The following is a 22,424-nucleotide window of genomic DNA, read 5'->3' on the forward strand; positions in this document are numbered from 1 at the left end:
CTGGAAAAACCATATTGCTGAGGAGACGCAGGCCCCGGCCGCAGGGCAGGATGGCTGACTGCAGGAGGACTGTCCAATAGGTGGACACAAGGGAAGTGGCAGGGTAACCGGGACAGAAATGACACATTTGAGAAGGAAAAACATCAACAGATCTCAATGATTAACTGGAAAGAGGCTAAATGAATTTTTTTTTTTTTTTGCGGTACACGGGCCTCTCACTGTTGTGGCCTCTCCCGTTGCGGAGCACAGGCTCCAGACGCGCAGGCTCAGCGGCCATGGCTCACGGGCCCAGCCACTCCGCGGCATGTGGGATCTTCCTGGACCGGGGCACGAACCCGTGTCCTCTGCATCGGCAGGCGGACTCTCAACCACTGCGCCACCAGGGAGACCCTAAATGAGATTTTTTAAAAATGCCAAACATGGCTAAAATTTTTTAATCTAGATCGGGGTTTGGCAGTCCATGGTCCAAAATCTAGCCACTGCCGAATTTAGTATGGCCCCAAGCTAAAGACAATTTTGACATTTAAAAATGGTTAAATGTTTATACAAATACCTACATAATATCTGCCATTTTGCCTCTTGGCCCACAAGGCCTAAAATACTTACTACCTGGTCCTTTAACAAAGAATTTTGTGGGCTTCCCTGGTGGCGCAGTGGTTAAGAATCTGCCCGCCAATGCAAAAGACATGGGTTCGAGCCCTGGTCCAGGAAGATCCCACATGCCGTGGAGCAACTAAGCCCATGTGCCACAACTACTGAGCCTGTGTGCACGCTAGCGCCCATGAGCCACAACTACCGAGCGCACGTGCCACAACTACTGAAGCTCACGCGCCTAGAGCCCATGCTCTGCAACAAGAGAAGCCACCGCAGTGAGAAGCGCACACACCACAACGAAGTGCAGCCCCCACTCAACGAAACTAGAGAAAGCCCGCACACAGCAACGAAGACCCAACACAGCCAAAAATAAATTAAAAAAACAACAACTCAGCTTTAAAAAAAAAAAGAATTTTGTGATCCTGGATCTCAATAACTAAGGATGATAAAGAGTGAGTTTCTGGGGCTTCCCTGGTGACGCAGTGGTTGGGAATCTGCCTGCCAATGCACGGGACACGGGTTCGAGCCCTGGTCTGGGAAGATCCCACATGCCGCGGAGCAACTAGGCCCGTGAGCCACAACTACTGAGCTGCGCGTCTTGAGCTCATGCTCTGCAACAAGAGAGGCCACGACAGTGAGAAGCCCGTGCACGGCGATGAAGAGTAGCCCCCGCTCGCCGCAACTAGAGAAAGCCCTCGCACAGAAACGAAGACCCAACACAGCCAAAAATAAATAGATAAATAAATAAAAATTAAAAAAAAAAAAGAGGGCTTCCCTGGTGGTGCAGTGGTTGAGAGTCCGCCTGCCGATGCAGGGGACATGGGTTCGTGCCCCGGTCCGGGAGGATCCCACATGCCGCAGAGCGGCTGGACCCGTGAGCCATGGCCGCTGGGCCTGCACGTCCGGAGCCTGTGCTCCGCGGCAGGAGGGGCCACAGCAGTGGGAGGCCCGCGTGCTGGAAAAAAAAAAAAAAGAAAAAAAAAAAGAAAAAAGAGTAAGTTTGTGGCCCACTAAAAATGGAAGCGCCATGAAGGCAGGAATGTGCCTTTTCTGTTTCTCCGCTGTTTGCCTACAACCACCACCAACTCAGAGCAGTGGCTCGACAAATCTTTACTGAATGAATCAATATAATAGTAGGATAGTCAAATAAAAACCCAAGTGAAAATTCAAAAACAGTGTTCAGAAGACTGTCATTTAACACAGATTTTACTTATACCAAATTTATAATCTTTTATGTCTCTGATATGTTATAAAATTAGTGGAGATAAACCCAAGATTCTCTCCATAGACGTTATAACTGAGTTATAACTGCTCACATAGTGTCATTCTTTTTTCTCTTCAGGAGAAGTGTTATCAGAGTACCTTAATTTAAAGAAACCTCAATTTAAAAAACAAAGCTAGTGGGAGAGGAGCCAAGATGGCGGAGTAGAAGGACGTGCTCTCACTCCCTCTTGTGAGAACACCAGAATCACAACTAGTTGCTGGACAATCATCAAGATGAAGACACTGGAACTCATCAAAAAAGATACCCCACAACCAAAGACAAAGGAGAAGCCACAAAGAGATGGTAGGAGGGGGCGCAATCACAGTAAAATCAAATCCCATAACTGCTGGGTGGGTGACTCACAGACTGGAGAACACTTACACCACAGAAGTCCACCCACTGGAGTGAAGGTTCTGAGCCACATGACAGGTTTCCCAACCTGGGGGTCCGGCAATGAGAGGAGGAATTCCGAGAGAATCAGACTTTGAAGGCTACTGGGATTTCATTGCAAGATTTCGACAGCACTGGGGGAAACACAGACTCCACTCTTGGAGGGCACACACAAAGTACTGTGTACATCGGGACCCAGGGCAAGGAGCAGTGACCCCAGGGGAAGGACCAGTGACAGCAGAGGAGACTAAACCAGACCTACCTGCTAGTGTTGGAGGGTCGCCTGCAGAGGCAGGGGTGGCTGTGGCTCACTGTGGGGAAAAGGACACCGGAAGCAGAAGTTCTGGGAAGTACTCCTTGGTGTGAGCCCTCCCAGAGTCTGTCATTAGCCCCACCAAAGAGCCCAGGTAGACTCCGTGTTGGGTTGCCTCAGGCCAAACAACCAACAGGGAGGGAACACAGCCCCACCCAACAGTCAAGTGGATTAAAGTTTTACTGAGCTCTGCCCACCAGAGCAACAGTCAGCTCTACCCACCACCAGTCCCTCCCATCAAGCCTCTTAGATAGCCTCATCCACCAGAGGGCAGACAGCAGAAGCAAGAAGAACTACAATCCTGCAGCCTGTGGAACAAAAACCACATTCACAGAAAGATAGACAAGATGAAAAGGCAGAGGGCTATGTACCAGATGAAGGAACAAAATAAAACCCCAGAAAAACAACTAAATGAAGTGGTGATAGGCAACCTTCCAGAAAAAGAATTCAGAATAATGATAGTGAAGATGATCCAGGACCTTGGAAAAAGAATGGAGGCAAAGATCGAGAAGATGCAAGAAATGTTTAACAAAGACCTAGAAGAAGTAAAGAACAAACACACAGAGATGAACAATACAATAACTGAAATGAAAAATACACTAGAAGGAGTCAATAGCAGAATAACTGAGGCAGAAGAACAGATAAGTGACCTGGAAGACAGTGGTGGAATTCACTGCTGCAGAACAGAATAAAGAAAAAAGATTGAAAAGAAATGAAGACAGCCTAAGAGGCCTCTGGGACGATATTAAACACAACAACATTTGCATTATAGGGGTCCCAGAAGGAGAAGAGAGAGAGAAAAGACCAGAGAAAATATTTGAAGAGATTATAGTGAAAACTTCCCTAATACGGGAAAGGAAATAGCCACCCAAGTCCAGGAAGCACAGCGAGTCCCATACAGGATAAACACAAGGAGAAATACAGCGAGACGCACAGTAATCAAATTGGCAAAAATTAAAGACAAAGAAAAATTATTGAAAGCAGCAAGGGAAAAACGACAAATAACATACAAGAGAACCTCCCATAAGGTTAACAGCTGATTTCTCAGCAGAAACTCTATAAGCCAGAAGGGAGTGGAATGATATACTTAAAGTGATGAAAGGGAAGAACCTACAACCAAGATTACTCTACCAAGGATCTCATTCAGATTCGATGGAGAAATCAAAAGCTTTACAGACAAGCAAAAGCTAAGAGAATTCAGCACCACCAAACCAGCTCTACAACAAATGCTAAAGGAACTTCTCTAAATGGGAAACACAAGAGAAGAAAAGGACCTACAAAAAAAACCCCCAAACAATTAAGAAAATGCTCATAGGAACATACATATCGATAATTACCTTAAACATGAATGGATTAAATGCTCCAACCAAAAGACACAGGCTTGCAGAATGGATACAAAAACAAGACCCATATATATGCTGTCTACAAGAGACCCACTTCAGACCTAGGGACACATACAGACTGAAAGTGAGGGGATGGAAAAAGATATTCCATGCAAATGGAAGTCAAACGAAAGCTGGAGCAGCAATACTCATATCAGATAAAATGGACTTTAAAATAAAGAATGTTACAAGAGACAATGAAGGACACTATATAATGATCAAGGGATCAATCCAAGAAAAAGACACAACAATTATAAATATATATGCACCCAACATAGGAGCACCTCAATACATAAGGCAACTGCCAATAGGTATAAAAGAGGAAATCGACAGTAACACAATAACAGTGGGGGACTTTAACACCTCACTACACCAATGGAAAGATCATCCAAAATGAAAATAAATAAGGAAACAGAAGCTTTAAATGACACAACAGACCAGATAGATTTAACTGATATTTTTAGGACGTTGCATCCAAAAACAGCAGATTACACTTCCTTCTCAACTGCGCACAGAACATTCTCCAGGATAGATCACACCTTGGGTCACACATCAAGCCTCAGTAAATTTAAGAAAACTGAAATCATATCAAGCATCTTTTCTGACCACAACGCTATGAGATTAGAAATGAATTACAGGGGAAAAAACGTAAAATACAAGAACACATGGAGGCTAAACAATACGTTACTAAATAACCAAGAGATCACTGAAGAAATCAAAGAGGAAATCAAAAAATACCTAGAGACAAATGACAAAGAAAACACGATGATCCAAAACCTACGGGATGCAGCAAAAGAAGTTCTAAGAGGTAAGCTTATAGCTATACAAGCCTACCTCAAGAAACAAGAAAAATCTCAAACAATCTAACCTTACACCTAAAGGAACTAGAGAAAGAAGAACAAACAAAACCCAAAGTTAGCAGAAGGAAAGAAATCATAAAGATCAGAGCAGAAATAAATGAAATAGAAACAAAGAAAACAACAGCAACGATCAATAAAACTAAAAGCTGGTTCTTTGAGAAAATAAACAAAATTGATAAACCATTAGCTAGACTCATCAAGAAAAAGAGGGAGAGGACTCAAATCAATAAACTTAGAAATGAAAATGGAGAAGTTACAACAGACACCGCAGAAATACAAACCATCCTAAGAGACTACTACAAGCAACTCTATGCCAATAAAATGGACAACCTGGAAGAAATGGGCATGTTCTTAGAAAGGTATAACCTTCCAAGACTGAACCAGGAAGAAATAGAAAATATGAACAGACCAACCACAAGTAGAAATTGAAACTGTGATTAAAAATCTTCCAACAAACAAAAGTCCAGGACCAGATGGCTTCACAGGTGAATTCTATCAAACATTTAGAGAAGACCTAACACCCATCCTTCTCAAACTCTTCTCAAAAAGTACAGAGGAAGGAACACTCCCAAACTCATTCTATGAGGCCACCATCACCTTGATACCAAAACCAGACAAAGATACTACAAGAAAAGAAAATTACAGACCAATATTACTGATGAATATAGATGCAAAAATCCTCCACAAAACACTAGCAAACAGAATCCCCACAGCACATTAAAAGGATCAAACACCATAATCAAGTGGGATTTACCCCAGGGATGCAAGGATTCTTCAATATACACAAATCAATCAATGTGATAAACCATATTAACAAACTGAAGAAGAAAAACCATATGATCATCTCAATAGATGCAGAAAAAGCTTTTGACAAAATTCAACACCCATTTATGATAAAAACTCCCCAGAAAGTGGGCATAGAGGGAACCTACCTCAACATAATAAAGGCCATATATGACAAACCCATGGCAAACATCATTCTCAATGGTGAAAAACTGAAAGCATTTCCTCTAAGATCAGGAACGAGACAAGGATGTCCACTCTCACCACTATTATTCAACATAGTTTTGGAAGTCTTAGCCATTGCAATCAGAGAAGAAAAAGAAATAAAAGGAATACAAATCGAAAAGAAGAAGTAAAACTGTCACTGTTCGCAGATGACATGATACTATACATAGAGAATCCTAAAGATGCCACCAGAAAACTACTAGAGCTAATCAAAGAATTTGGTAAAGTTGCAGGATACAAAATTAATGCACAGAAATCTCTTGCATTCCTATACAGTAATGACGAATAATTTGAAAGAGAAATTATGGAAACACTCCCATTTACCATTGCAACACAAAGAATAAACCTACCTAGGGAAACAAGACCTGTATGCAGAAAACTATAAGACACTGATGAGAGAAATTAAAGATGATACCAACAGATGGAGAGATATACCATGTTCTTGGATTGGAGGAATCAATATTGTGAAAAGGACTATACTACCCAAAGCAATCTACAGATTCAATGCAATCCCTATCAAATTGCCAATGGCATTTTTTACGGAACTAGAACAAAATATCTTAAAATTTGTATGGAGACACAAAAGACCCCGAGTAGCCCAAGCAGTCTTGAGGGAAATAACCGAACCTGGAGGAATCAGACTCCCTGACTTCAGACTATACTACAAAGCTACAGTAATCAAGACAATATGGTACTGACAGAAAAACAGAAACATAGATCAATGGAACAAGATAGAAAGCCTAGAGATAAACCCACACACCTATGGTCAACTAGTCTATGACAAAGGAGGCTAGGATATGCAATGGAGAAAAGACAGTCTCTTCAATAAGTGGTGCTGGGAAAACTGGACAGCTACATGTAAAAGAATGAAATTAGAACACTCCCTAACACCATACACAAAAATAAATTCGAAATGGATTCATGACCTAAAATGTAAGACTGGATACTATAAAACTCTTAGAGGAAAACATAGGAAGAACACTCTTTGACATAAATCACAGCAAGATCTTTTTTGATCCACCTCTTAGAGTAATGGAAATAAAACCAAAAATAAGCAAATGGGACCTAATGAAACTTCAAAGCTTTTGCACAGCAAAGGAAACCATAAACAAGACCAAAACACAATCCTCAGAATGGGAGAAAATATTTGCAAACGAATCAACGGACAAAGGATTAATCTCCAAAATATATAAACAGCTCATGCAGCTCAGTATTAAAGAAACTAACAACCCAATGCAAAAATGGGCAAAAGGCCTAAATAGACATTTCTCCAAAGAAGACATACAGATGGCCAAGAAGCACATGAAAAGCTGCTCAACATCACTAAGTATTAGAGAAATGCAAATCAAAACTACAATGAGGTATCACCTCACACCAGTTAGAATGGGCATCATCAGAAAATCTACAAATGACAAATGCTGGAGAGGGTGTGGAGAAAACGGAGCCTTCTTACACTGTTGGTGGGAATGTAAACTGATACAGCCACTATGGAGAACAGTATGGAGGTTCCTTAAAAAAATGAAAAAAAGAATTACCATATGATCCAACAATCCCTCTACTGGGCATATACCCAGAGAAAACCATAATTCAAAAACACACATGCACCCCTATGTTCATTGCAGCACTATTTACAATAGCCAGGTCATGGAAGCAACCTAAATGCCCATCGACAGATGAATGGAAAAAGAAGTTGGGGTGCATATATAGAATGGAATATTACTCAGCCATAAAAAAGAACAAAATTGAGTCATTTGTTGAGACGTGGATGGATCTAGAGACTGTCACACAGAGTGAAATAAATCAGAAAGAGAAAAACAAATATCGTATATTAACGCATGTATGTGGAACCTAGAAAAATGGTACAGATGAACCAGTTTGCAGGGCAGAAGTTGAGACACAGATGTATAGAACAAATGTGGACACCGAGTGGGGAAGCCGCGGCAGGGTGGGGATGGTGGTGTGATGAATTGGGCGATTGGGACTGACATGTATACACTGATGTGTATAAAATGGATAACTAATAAGAACCTGCTGTATAAAAAAATAAATAAAATTCAAAACTTAAAAAAAAAAGAAAAAACAAAACAAAGCTAGCTCTCGCTTCGTAAGCACATATAGTAAAATTGGAACAATACAGAGAAGATTAGCATGGCCCCTGTTCAAGTATGACATGCAAATTCGGGAAGTGTTCCATATTTTTTAAACATAAAGACGACGAAAAGACAACCCTCAGAATGGGAGAAAATATTTGTAAATGTAACAACTGAAAAAGGATTAATCTCCAAAATTTGCAAGCAGCTCATGCAGCTCAATATCATAAAAACAAACAACCCCATCCCAAAATGGTTAGAAGACCTAAAGAGACATTTCTCCAAAGAAGATACACAGATTGCCAACAAACACATGAAAGGATGCTCAACATCACCAATCATTAGAGAAATGTACATCAAAACTGCAATGAGGTATCACCTCACACTGGTCAGAATGGCCATCATCAAAAAATCTACAAACAGTAAATGCTGGAGAGGCTGTGTTGAAAAGGGAACCCTCTCACACTGTTGGTGGGAATGTAAATTGATACAACCACTATGGAGAACAGTATGGAGGTTCCTTAAAAAACTACAAATAGAACTTCCATACGACCCAGCAATTCCACTACTGGGAATATACCCTAAGAAAACCATAATTCAAAAAGAGTCATGTACCACAATGTTCATTGCAGCTCTATTTACAGCAGCCAGCACATGGAAGCAACCTAAGTTTCCACCGGCAGATGAAAAGATAAAGAAGATGTGGCACATATATACAATGGAATATTACTCAGCCATAAAAAGAAACGAAATTGAGTTATTTGTAGTGAGGTAGATGGACCCAGAGACTGAAAGACAGAGTGAAGTTAAGTCAGAAAAACAAATACTGTATGCTAACACATATATATGGAATCTAAAAAAAAAAAAAAAAAAAAAGGTTCTGAAGAACTCAGGGGCAGGACAGGAATAAAGACACAGACGTAGAGAATGGACTTGAGGACACAGGGAGGTGGGAAGGGTAAGCTGGGACGAAGTGAGAGAGTGGCATGGACATATATACACTACCAAATGTAAAATAGATAGCTAGTGGGAAGCAGCCGCATAGCACAGGGAGATCAGCTCTGTGCTTTGTGACTACCTGCAGGGGTGGAATAGGGAGGGTGGGAGGGAGATGCAACAGGGAGGAGATATGGGGATATATGTAAAGCTGATTCACTTTGTTATAAAGCAGAAACTAACACACCATTGTAAAGCAATTATACTCCAATAAAGATGTTAAAATAAAGAGAAAGAAAATAAAAACAAAGCTATATTTAGCAAAACAATAAATCATATAACTTGTTAAATTTGTCAAAAATTACCCCTGTACTTTCCCTATATATTTTAAAATATAACCTAAATTTTAAAAATAGGTTAGTTAGTGCTTGCTTCAGCAGCACATATACTAAAATTGGAATGATACAGAGAAGATTACCATGGCCCCTGCACAAGGATGACATGCAAATTCGTGAAGCGTTCCATATTTTTCACTTTGTTATAAAGCAGAAACTAACACACCACTGTAAAGCAATTATACTCCAATATAGATGTTTAAAAAAAAATTACTCACTGTAAATAATAATGATAATAAAAATAAATAGTAATTATAAGTAAAAAAAAAAGTTAGTTATACAAAATAGTTCAGAAAGAGGTCTATGGTGTGAAGGGCAGATACCTTTGCTTAGAAAAGTCATAGTTTCCTTTCAAATCACAAATAATAAGTACCAGGAAATGAGCACTGTGTTAGACACTGTTCAGGACACCAAATGGTGAGGATAAGGTTTCTGCCCTAAAGAAATTAGATGAGGGACTTCCCTGGTGGTCCAGTGTGTAAGACTCAGCGTTCCCAATGCAGGGGGCCCGGGTTCAATCCCTGGTTGGGGAACTAGATTCCACATGCATGCTGCAACTAAGAGCTCGCGTGCTACAACTAAGAAGTCCGCATGCCACAACTAAAGACCGCACGTGCCGCAACAAAGATCCAACGTGCCGCAACAAAGACCCAGTGCAGCCAAAATAAATAAATACATAATAAATAAATAAAATAAAATGCTGAAAATAAATGGTGAATTAAAAAAAGAAATTAGGGCTTCCCTGGTGGTGCAGTGGTTGAGAGTCCGCCTGCCGATGCAGGGGACCCGGGTTCGTGCCCCGGTCCGGGAAGATCCCACATGCCGCGGAGCGGCTGGGCCCGTGAGCCATGGCCGCTGAGCCTGCGCGCCTGGAGCCTGTGCTCCGCAACGGGAGGGGCCACAACAGTGAGAGCCCCATGTACCGCCAAAAAAAAAAAAAAAAAAATAGAAATTAGATGAGAACACCGTAAACTCCTGTGCACTCAAAAACTAAGTTGTGAGTTAGGTTACAAGTACTACAGGGATACAGAAAAATAAAATCATTGTGAATGTACTAGTCCAGGATCTCCATGGAGACAGAACTGGAGAGGGAGCTGGAAAGAATAGGAGATGGGCTGGGAGAGGAAGAGGCTCAGGACAGGCAGCCCCACATCTGTGAGAGGACGCCGGCGGCTGTGAGGAGATGCGAGGGCAGGGATGCGAGGGCCGATGGGCAGGACCAAGGCAATTAAAACTCCATCTGGAACACCAGCAAGAGGAATTTGTGTCCATGTGAAAAACAAATACATACTACTATTATTCTCTCCAAAGAGACAGCAACTGTAAACAAATTGGAAAACTCTGATTTTATCAGTTTCATGCTAGACAGATCAGAGAAGAACTTCAGAGGCCGGCAGAGCAGACAGGCATCTATTATTGGGGCCTGGGTGAAGAAACTCAGTCTGGTGTAGAAGAAATCTGATGTGTATGAAAGGTAAGAATCTAACATTTTTGCAAAAAAGCAAGTCATAGGATGAGGCGGATTACTGGTTAGAGTATGAACGGGTCAAAGATGGTTCCAAAGATTTAGGTTGGGAGGTACGGCATTGAAAGAATGGGAATTTGAGAACAGGGCTGTAAAAAGAATGCGACAGTTTTCATTTTACACAAGTGAAAACAGAGCTTCCTGGGAGAGTCACTCAGCACAGAGGAAGGATGAGACAAAAGGAAGGATGATTGAAGGAGACGCAGGCGTGGGGCTCAGCAGCTCAGTGGCCGAGGAGAGGACGGGATCTCTAAGGATGCGGGTGCAGTTCTATGTCAAGAACTACAAATTTAATTCTATTATCGGGCCAAATCAACTGCATAACCAGATGATTCAGAACTTAAAGTATGAATGCTCCAAGTATGGTCAGTCCAAGCTGCAGAAAACAACCTTGCTGAGGAATTTTGAAAGAAAAAAGAAAAAAAATAAAGCCTCCTGAATAACTTCCAGCCGAGAGAATACGGTAAATTTGAGTGAGAACCAGGTTTAGGGTCCCGACCACAGTACAGGAAGGCATGTGTATTACACAGAGTAAAACAGATGCAACCCCTTTCTGACAGCAGGGCTGAACCATTAGACTTAATGGTAGCTCCCCTTTTTACATTTTTGGTTTATCAGGCATTTCTTTAAAAGTGAACCAATTCTGTTCCATTCAAAATTTTGTTATTACAACATCCAATGATAACATGATTTTAAAATACCCACAAGAAGATCTTACCATTCTTTGTACTGTCGAAAACAACAACTGAGACATTAGTGGAAGGGTTTTTTGGTTTTGCAACGTTGAATATGTCACTGGCAGAATGAAAAGAAGGATAAAGAGATGGCAGGTCCTTCAGTGTGATGTTGGTCGGCAGAGCTGGGTCCAGGACGAGCATTGGCACCTTAATGCAGTGTGTCAGCAAACACTCCAACTGCTTCTCACTGGAAAGAGACATGAACATGCTCACAACTACATGCTTGAAAATTTAATCAACACTGAAAAGCTTGTTGGTACTACTAAATTTCACAGGTGTTTCTTCTATATTTTATTTAAAAATCATGATCTTTCAATAAACAAGGAATTTTATCTCAAGAATATAAAAATTTAATAAGTTAGCAAGTATGGCATAAAACTATCAAACAAGTGCAACTCGAAAGATAGAGCTTTCAAACTCCTGTTAATAAAATAAGACTGCAGACTTCCCTGGTGGCGCAGTGGTTGAGAATCCACCTGCCAGTACAGGGGACACAGGTTAGAGCCCTGGTCCGGGAAGATCCCACATGCTGTGGAGCAAGTAAGCCCGTGCGCCACAACTACTGAGCCTGCTCTCTAGAGCCCACGAGCTGCAACTACTGAGCCCATGTGCCACAATTACCAAAACCCACACGCCTAGAACCCGTGCTCCACAACAACAGAAGCCACTGCAATGAGAAGCCCGTGCACTGCAACCAAGGGTAGCCCCTCCTCACCACAACTAGAAAAAGACCGTGTGCAGCAACAAAGACCCAACGCAGCCAAAAAAAAAATTAATTAATAATTAAATAAATTTAAAAAATAAAATAGGACTGCCACAAAATTTACTAACTCAAAGGTGTACAAGAAATTAAGCACTTCATTACTATTGTTTTAAACATTATTTGTAATTCCAGTAAAGCCCAATATCAGACAGATTAGGAAGTAGAAAACTTCTGGTTAACAGAGTATCATCTTACCAGGAACAGTTTACCAATTCCAACTAGAATACAATTAAGTACACTGAATATGACAGGACACTGATGCAAACAAAAGCAAATGTGACAAAGTTTTATGAAGTTACATGAAATATTCCTGTCTAAACATAAGAAATACCTAAATTAAACAAATGGGCAAAGGACACAGCTAGAGAACTCAGAAGGTGGGAGCTATGCCAGTTAACAGACTACATGAAATTGTGCAACCTCACTAATATTCAAAGAAATGCAAAAGAAAACAATGACCTTTTGTTTAACTAAATTAGCACCCCTCAAAAAATGATGATGCAATGTTAGTGCAAGTGCAGCAAACTCTGCAGGTATCCCTCCAGATGGGTTCCCCATTTCCTCTTTGGAAAAGCAATTACATTATATATACATATATACTTCTTCACACCCATGAAAACATACATACGTTTCTTCCTCATTAGTTTATGTCCAGGAATCTAGTCCAAGTAGAAGAGAAACAAAAACAGGAAAAACAACAAACCCACACACAGAAAATGCCATAGGCCCAAATATAATATCACAAAATATTTACAAAGTGAAAATACGGCAGTACCCAACATTTAGCAAATTATAGTACAGTTACTTTATGGAATATTATATAACTATTAAAATTGATAAGTATTACAATAATTTATCAACATAGAAATATGTATGATTATATAAAATAAAAAGTAGGACACAAAATTGCAAAGATTATAAATTATTTACTATAAAAACATACATGAAAATGGAATAAGAAAATGATCATAATTGTTGAGTGAGGGCCAAAGAATTATGTGAGTTCTTGTCTTTCCTCTCGACCTTTCTGTAATGTTGCATCATTGCTTCAATTTAAAAGTCATTTAAAAAGAACAGTCTTGGGGACTTCCCTGGTGGTGCAGTGGTTAAGAATCCGCCAGCCAATGCAGGGACACAGGTTTGAGCCCTGGTCTGGGAAGATCCTACATGCCGTGGAGCAACTAAGCCCGTGCGCCACAACTACTGAGCCTGCTCTCTAGAGCCCATAAGCCACAACTACTGAAGCCAGTGCACCTAGAGCCTGTGCTCTGCAACAAGAGAAGGCACCGCAATGAGAAGCCCACGCACAACGAAGAGTATAGTCCCCGCTCAACGCAACTAGAGAAAGCCCATGTGCAGCAACGAAGACCCAATGCAGCCAAAAATAAATTAAAAAATAAACAAATAAAAATAACAGTATTAGCAATAGGTATTTATAAATAAATATGCATAATTAACATTAACAGATGATTCAGAAGGCACTTTTGGATCATTTCTATGAATAACTCTTCTATTTTAAGTCTAATGGTTCAGTGGGGAAGTGGCAGTTAACAGAGATTTCCGCCTGTTAGTGAGACACTCTTGTTTTAAGGACCTATCAGAGTCAGGTATGATTCAAATCAAGAGAGATCATCTGATTCTTGTCATTGGGTTAAATCTCCTTCCCAAGTCCTTAAATATAAGACATACAACTATGACAGCTTTTAAAGATAAGGAAATATACACTGAATGCATAGTTAAACAATGGACATAGATTCTATAAATGAAAACACTGGTGTAAGTTAGACTTAAGTGAACCAAGAGAACAGCACATCAAGACCGATTAATGGAAACGACAAAGAAGAAAAACCTTACCTAACGTATCTAGAAACGATAAAGCTTTGGTTAGCTACAACCAGAATAACCACAGTTCTCAATCAGCTGTGCCTCTGTTTTCTCATCTAACGGATGCACTTAATTTGGGGGTCAAAAACCAAAAGAAGAGGGACTGAACAGGAGCAACAGAGTAAGTAAAAAATACTCTGTTTTGTTGTGTACTCAACAAAAGCAAGGGAGAAGAATCTAGACGTTTCACCTCCCTCCTTTGATTTTCATTACTGAGAGGAAAATCAAAATGCTTACCTCTTCTTAGTTGGTTCCGTTGTGTTTTTCCCAAGGATTTCTCTAGTGAAAGCAAATAGATTTCATTATATATGCATGGACTAGTGCTAGACTTACATGTGAATGAGGGAACTTAACAACATTGATTTTCCTGGTTACTCCATGAGAACCAACCAGTAAGTTAAGAAGTACTGTACTGTGTATAACATTTAAGATGCATAATAAATTATACATTTTAATATGCTATGATCAACAAATATTATCACGTACCACCCACAGTAACCACGAAAGTTTACTTAAAATATAAGCTTTTACATTTACTAGTAAAACATAGTTACGAGGCTATCAAAGTGATTTTCATGCACTGGGGAGGAGCACAGAGAGAGAGACAAATGTGTTGCAGTATAACATGGCCAAAGACCTGCAACTGGGGGGCACCCATAACATTTACAAAGAAATGAACGGGGAAATTCTCAGTAAATACTCCTGAGGAATCAGAGGGAAGTTACATCAGCCAGATCTCCAGCTCAGAAGGCTCTCCAGAAGCCCACTGTACTTTTCCCAGATAAATAAGATAATCAAAATTCCATATTTAAAAAAATTACCAAGGTTTCTAGTTCCATAGTATACTATTTGATATTAAAAAGGGTAACAAATATACTTTTTACTGCCTTTATCAAATGGAAAAAAACTTATGTCTGTAGGCCTGTTTTATTTTCAAGGGACTAATCCATCTTACTGTGTAGCAATTCTGCATAATAAAAGCTTACTTCATGAAGTTATCACATCTGGGACTCAGACTGAATGAGCAGGAAGCCCAGGGCTCCCTTAGGTGGCTCCTCCACCTTTAGGCCCTTTGGAGACCAAGGTGTCACTAGAACACCACATTCATGAGATGGCCACCTGACAAAGTGAGGCCAAGATCTCACCGAAGTGGCCGAGTCCTCCTTGGGCGCCAAGAAACAAGGGTCGGCTGCATGACTGCCAGAATCTTGTAACGGCATGAATTTGAGATGCAGATTCTTGTTTGAACAGCAGTGTAAGCATCATCTTACCTTCTGAAATGTACCATTAGTTACAAGGGTAGAGCTTTGTGTGTCTTGTTTTCTGACGATCAGTTTTACCTCATTGCTTTCTGCTCCTCCTCCATCTGCTCTCTGACTTGCTGCAGTTCCTTCAGTAGCTCAAGATCCGTGCCGTTCACCCAGGTGTAAACCACGTCGATCGGCATGGGCAGACAGAGCCTAGGGTAAACACACAAGTCCTCCAGCTCACATGCATGTTGCCAACATACTTGGGAATAAGAGCATAACAGGGTTTAAACTCAGAGGTTATGAAAAAATCAGCGAAAAGGTGATCCAACCATGGCGTATACCACAGACTTGCATGCTTTCAAACTGGGGCTTGGGCACTAATATTTACTGAGCCCCTTCTCTGGAGTTGCATTCTGCTAGACACTTTATGCAGTTTTGCATCGTCTGATCATCACAGCTACCCGGTGGAGGCTGCTGTCCCTTCAGTTTTAAGGCTGTGGGGGAGGTCTTAGAAGCTCACTTTAAACTGCTACATTCTCAGTTTAGCAAGTGAGAAAGCTGGGATACAAATGCAGCCAAACATAGAAAAGAAATTAGAAGTTTAAACAAAATTACCAAAAAAAAGAGTTAGCCAGCAGTCCCCAATGAAGACCTGGCCCTCTTTTAATGCTACAGGCTTCCCATTCCCAGCTGCCCCCAAGCCTGGCCCCTCCCCATCCTGTTCGCCCTACTCTGGTTTTTTTTTTCATAGCAATGATCACCTATGAAATAATTAACATGTTACATACACTGGTAATTCGTGTGTCCCTCCCCTAGAATGTAAGCTCCAAGGCAGCAGGAAACATACCTGTTTTGTTCCCTAAAGTACCCAGCGGATTAGGATTTGCGCCTGCAACGTGAGGAACTCGATGATTTACTTGAACACTACCAGCACAGAAGACCCCCCGAACCTGCTTGATTTTTCCCTTACTATCTAACCCCTAAGGAGTCAGGCAGGCTTTTAATTCTTGAGTATCCTAGGCTCCATCTCAGTGTTTTTGTTCAGGTTTTACCCCTGCTGAAAGCTTTCTTCTCCTTTCCTTCATCAACTTACCATAATCCTACCCGTCTTTCAGAGTCTGCTCCAGACCTACAACACGGGAGTTCATAGTGACATAGACATAATTCGGATAATTCTGTTTCAGGTTTGATCTTTTCCAAGAAACAGTACAGTTTTTTTGTTTTCGTTTTTTTTTTTGGGGGGGGGGGTTGTTTTTTTGGTTTTTTTTTAGGCCAAGGACCTAAAGCTTACCCTCCTTTTGTCTTTCTCACAGGCCAGGCACAGGATCAGGCCCCCAGCAGCACAAAGGGCTCCAAAGACTAAGCAAAACATGACTTTTGGCCACAGGGTTAATTATCTCAGGGGAAAACAAATGCAGTTTGGTGGATAAATCTTTCAAATTATGGAAGGAAAAAAATAAATAGAGTGACAAACACTTACAGCTTAAAAGAAGCAGGTGAGATGACTGGATGAAAGGAGTGCTTATCCATTTGGTGAATAAATATTTACTGAGCACTCAGTATGTGCTAGGCACTGTTCTAGGTGCTGGGGACTCAGCAGTAAACAAAAAAAAAACCAAAATCTATGCCTTCATGAAGCTTACATTCTAGAAAGGTGAAGACAGGAAATAAACCAAATAAGTGAAGTCAGATGATGTTCCATGTTATAAAGAAAATGAGGATACACAGTACGTCTAAGTGGGGGGTCAGTTTTAAACAGGGAGAGCAGAGATGGCCTTACTGGAAGGTGGCATTTCAGCAAAGAGATGAAGGAAGTGAGGAAGCAGGCCACGTGGGCAACTGGGGAAGAAGAGCCCAGAGAAGGGAAACATCATGTGCAAATGCCCTGAGGCAGCTGCCTATCTGGCATGGTTAAGGAACTAGAGGCCAGTGTGGCAGAGACAACAGGAGCAAAGGGAAGAGCATAAGAGGAGATGAAGGTCAAAGAGGTTCCAGGGGACCCAGAGCTTCATGTGGAAAATGCGGAATCAATCAGCTCATACTCAGACACAAGTGACAGCTGAGCATCTACCAACCCTCCCGTAAAGGTGCACCACTGCCTGTAGAATAAAATCGAAACTCCTTCATAATCTATACCCTGTGCTCTAGACGCTCCATGTGTATGCCCTTACCCAAACAGGATAAGAACTTGCAGGCTTCTGTGTCTTTGGACATGCTTCTCCCTCTGCCTAGAATATCCTTTCTTTCATGCTTCTTTTTAACCACTTCCTCATTCCCCAAATGCCCTCCTCCCTCACCTCCCACAAAGAAAATATACTGCTTAAGAAGCAACTTCCACTGTACTTTGTACTCTAAAGAATCCTTAGCATACTGGTTGTACTATTTTTTTTGATGTCTGTCTTCCACTAGATCAACTATCTCTAAGGCAAAAATGGTGTCATGCATTCTGTGCCCCTCTTCATTAATTATTTCCTCTCTTTCCTGTACAGGCTCAGGCTCTCTCTCCTTACTGTAACGATACGCAAATGCTTCCTCATCTAGGTTTTCTTCTGCGTGTGTCTATGTGGATGGTTCCCAAATGTTAGCAGACATCAGAATCACCTGTAGGACTTTCAAAACAGATGGCTGGGCTCCATCCCCAGAGTCTCTGATTCATTAGTTCTGGAGTGGGGCCCCAGAATCTGCATTTCTAACAAGTTCCCAAGTAATGCCAATGCTGCTGGTCCAAAAACTCACACTGAGAATTACTGATTTATAGGTAGATTATAGTTCATGTTTTTAAGTTAAAAAAAAAAGCCTTCCCCACTAAAATATCAGTTCTAGATGAGGTCAATGAGCTCCTCTTGTTCATCACTACATGCCTAGGAATAGTGCCTGGGACATAGTGGGGTTTAATATGTATTTACTGTCCAAATAACTATTAGTTCATTCCCTCAACATAAACATTAGTCTTTCCTATTAAAAAAAAAATGCCTCACATTACCCGCAAGTAAATTATCCAGTCATCTCACTCCCAAGTTCACAGGTGATCTATCTATGCTCAGACTAAAAATTTGGAAAAAAAAAAAAAGCTTAAGTGACATATTTTAGAAAGAAAAGGCTTTTAAAAAGGAAAATTTGCACATTCCAAAGCTTTTCTGTAAGAGTAATTATCTGCTATTAAAGATTGTTTTAATAGAGTCAAGAGATAACCACGCAAGTTCAACTGAGGAAAACAGCATAACTATGTAATAATGCATTTATGTACTGGTGCTTCTAGTAAGGCTGTATTACATGATCAATCCAGTTCTCTGGTGTTAAACCGACAACCCTGAGGAGATCGTGTGATCTGCCCCTGGTCAGTGAGTCAGTTGTTTTTCTACTTATTAGACATGGTCACAGTGAGTGTGAGTCTTTTGTTCTAACCACAGACCACTAGCTTAGTTTCCAGATGAGAAGGAAGTCTTTAACTTAGAGCTGAAGACTAAGAAAGTTACCTGTGATTCAGAACCAAAGCCGTGGTGATACCTTTTATTTTTATTAGTTTAAGTGAATATGAAGGCACTCAATAGTCCCTTGGTTCTACATCACATAAAGCAGAGAGGAAAACTTAGAACATGAATAGTATCTTAGAAACAAAGTTGCAAGAGATTTTACACTTCATCTAATATCTACATTTTAGAGATGACAAAACTGAGCCCAGGCTGACTCAAGCCCTCACAATTAGCAGCAGCAGACAGTTCACATATTCATTGGTCACTGGCATATAGAATGGGATTTTTTTTTTCATTCAGGGCAAACAACATTAAAAAGACATGTAGAAACACTAGCAAAACAATGAAAACTTCCTATAAACATTTTGGTTTTTTAAAATATATTAGAACATATTAGATATTACATATGATCCATTTTCTTGTCATCATCAAAATTAGATAATTTTGAAATATCCCTACATAAAAATCAAACTATATTTTAATGCAATCTAAAATTAAGAGAAGAAATATTTAAGACACACACACACACCCTTCAGAAAGAGAACAAGAGTGTTTGATTAAAACTGCTGACCTCAGTATCTAGATTTTCTGAGCTAGTTTTCCTTCTAAAAGTTTTGAGGCTCCGTCCAGGCAGAGATTTATGTGTCTGTGCACCATCAGCACACAGCACAGCATCAGACACAGTAGGCCGAGTGAGTACTCAATAAACGTTTCGAGTAAAAGAAGGCCATTTTGAGCTTTTCTTAGGAAAATCAGCATTGTTAAAATAAAAGTTGGAGAAGGAGGAAAATTATGTTTCATTAAGAATCCGTTAATACAATAGTTGTCAAAGTGTGGTCACCAGACCAGTGGTTTCAGTATCACCAGTGAACTTGTTAGAAATGAAAATTCTCTGCACCCCTCTGAGACCTACAGATGCAGAAACTCTGGAGATGGGGAGAAACTGTATTTTCTCAAGCCCTCTGTGGAATTCTGCTGCACACTGAAGCTTGAGAACTGCTACATTAACGAATTATTCTCAAACTTTTTAGGGTCCAGACATTTCACACTCTTAAATATTCTTAAGGAACCCTAAAAGCTTTTGTTTTTAGGTTATAACTATCTACACTTGCCATTTTCTTTTTGTGTGTGTGTGTGTGGTTGTATATAATTTACTTCCTTTTTTTTTTAACATCTTTACTGGAGTATAATTGCTTTACAATGTTGTGTTAGTTTCTGCTTTATAACAAAGTGAATCAGCTATACATATACATATATCCCCATATCCCCTCCCTTTTGCATCTCCCTCCCACCCTCCCTATCCCACCCCTCTAGGTGGTCACAATGCACTGAGCTGATCTCCCTGTGCTATGTGGCTGCTTCCCACTAGCTATCTATTTTACATTTGGTCCATGCCACTCTCTCACTTCGTCCCAGCTTACCTTTCCCCCTCCCCGTGTCCTCAAGTCCATTCTCTACATCTGTGTCTTTATTCCTGTCCTGCCCCTAGGTTCATCAGAGCCATTTTTTTTTTTTAGATTCCATATATATGTGTTAGTATACGGTATTTGTTTTTCTATTTCTGACTTACTTCACTCTGTATGACAGACTCTAGGTCCATCCACCTCACTACAAATAACTCAATTTTGTTTCTTTTTATGGCTGAGTAATATTCCCTTGTGTATATGTGCCACATCTTCTTTATCCATTCATCTGTCGATGGACACTTAGGTTGCTTCCATGTCCTGGCTATCGTAAATAGTGCTGCAATGAACATTGTGATACATGACTCTTTTTGAATTATGGTTTTCTCAGGGTATATGCCCAGTAGTAGGATTGCTGGGTCGTATGGTAGTTCTATTTTTAGTTTTTTAAGGAACCTCCATACTGTTCTCCATAGTGGCTGTATCAATTTACATTCCCACCAACAGGGCAAGAGGGTTCCCCTTTCTCCACACCCTCTCTAACATTTACTGTTTGTAGATCTTTTGATGATGGCCATTCTGACTGGTGTGAGATGATACCTCATTGTAGTTTTGATCTGCATTTCTCTAATGATTCACACTTGCCATTTTCAAAAATAAATCAGACATTCAAAAATTCATTTTAAAACAATAATAAACCCCTTCATGGGTTAACATAAATAACTTTTTAAATGAAAAGAGCAGGGACTTCCCTGGTGGCGCAGTGGTTAAGACTCCGTGCTCCCAACGCAGGGGGCCCGGGTTCGATCCCTGGTCAGGAAGCAGGATCCCACATGCATGCCACAACTAAGAATTCACATGCCACAACTAAGGAGCCCGCCTGCCACAACTAAGGAGCCAGCAAGCCACAACTAAGACCCAGTGCAACCAAATAAATAAATATTTTTAAAAAATAAAATAGGACTTCCCTGGTGACACAGTGGTTAAGAATCTGCCTGTGAATGAAGGGGACATGGTTAAAGCCCTGGTCAGGGAAGATCCCACATGCCACGGAGCAACTAAGCTCATGCGCCACAACTACTGAGCCTGCGCTCTAGAGCCCAAGAGCCACAACTACTGAGCCTGCATGCTACAACAAGAGAAGGCACCGTAAATGAGAAGCCCGCGCACCGTAATGATGAGTAGCCCCTGCTCACTGCAACAAGAAAGCCCGCGTGCAGCAACAAAGACACAACGCAGCAAAAATAAGTAAATTTAAAAGAAATAAAATAAAATAAAAACTAAATGAAAATAGCAGTATTTTCTGAAACAACAAAACAATTTAGTGAGAAGAGAGGCATTGCTTTACATTTCTCCAAATCTCTTTAATGACTTAGTAGAAGCAAGCAAGCAAGCGTCTTAAATCATCTGAATTCAATCTGTTCCCATATGCTCTTTTGGTTGAAGAAAACCCAGGCCCACAGATACGTACTTGGAAAGGGGAGGCGTATTTTAATAGCCTTTTCAAATAATAGTGCATATTCTTCTTTGATACTACACCAAAATAAGTGGAAGTTTCTTAAAAATTAGTTGCAATGTGTGATCTGAAACTACATTAGTGAACTTTTTGTGCTTTTACAGTAAAATCCATCGGTCTTTCTTGCACTTTGGCTTTCACCCATGTGAAATTCTGTAACATCAATGCATTGGTCATCTGGAAAACAACAGCTTACTGAGGTATGCAGCTCTGCCAAATGTGACATATTTCCTTAATTTTCTTACCTAATATTAACAAATGCAATTTTCTTAGATAATGCTGCAAATCTAATGAGAGAAGTCTTTACAGTATTGTGAAGCTGTTAGGCTTACAGTGGTGGGAACAAGATTTCCAAAATTCTAATTTTCACTTCAAAGCTCAAATTTTATCTTTGGCAGCAAATACTATCATTTCTTTCCTTTCAAACACAGGATCGCTTTGTTTACTGTCAAGAAAATACCTGCCAAATATAACAAGTCTGAGTAATGACACTGTCATCTGTCCTTCCAAGTTATAACAATGGTGATCCATGAAACAGAACAGTGAGTTCAGGCTGCAACTCAAACAACCACGAGAGGGCTTTTCCTCAAGACAATCGCCATGCAGCCAGGTGCCTGAGGTGTGCTTCCCGTTGCATCACA

General features: G+C 40.5%; 1 protein-coding gene and 2 non-coding genes across 9 annotated transcripts in view; 2 read left to right on the forward strand and 1 right to left on the reverse strand.

Annotated features, from left to right (window-relative positions):
- The window catches only part of GNPTAB (N-acetylglucosamine-1-phosphate transferase subunits alpha and beta), an 88,850-nt gene that overhangs the window by 39,204 nt on the left and 27,222 nt on the right, over positions 1-22,424 (reverse strand). For 6 of the 7 annotated variants that reach the window (XM_033427623.2, XM_033427625.2, XM_033427624.2 and 3 more), the window contains 3 exons: positions 15,482-15,601; positions 14,379-14,420; positions 11,476-11,681 (listed from right to left, as the gene is read on the reverse strand). In XM_033427623.2, the coding sequence (XP_033283514.1) occupies positions 11,476-11,681; positions 14,379-14,420; positions 15,482-15,601 (368 nt within the window). Of the gene's footprint in view, positions 1-11,475; positions 11,682-14,378; positions 14,421-15,412; positions 15,602-22,424 lie in introns of those variants that run through there. The other variant, XM_033427626.2, reaches the window with a different exon arrangement.
- Positions 7,905-8,011, forward strand: LOC117201179 (U6 spliceosomal RNA). Its single transcript, XR_004483157.1, has one exon. It is a non-coding gene; the product is annotated as a U6 spliceosomal RNA (small nuclear RNA).
- LOC117201190 (U6 spliceosomal RNA) lies at positions 9,262-9,368 on the forward strand. Its single transcript, XR_004483166.1, has one exon. It is a non-coding gene; the product is annotated as a U6 spliceosomal RNA (small nuclear RNA).

This window comes from Orcinus orca, chromosome 11 (assembly GCF_937001465.1).
Source record: "Orcinus orca chromosome 11, mOrcOrc1.1, whole genome shotgun sequence".
In the NCBI taxonomy this organism is placed as follows: domain Eukaryota; kingdom Metazoa; phylum Chordata; class Mammalia; order Artiodactyla; family Delphinidae; genus Orcinus; species Orcinus orca.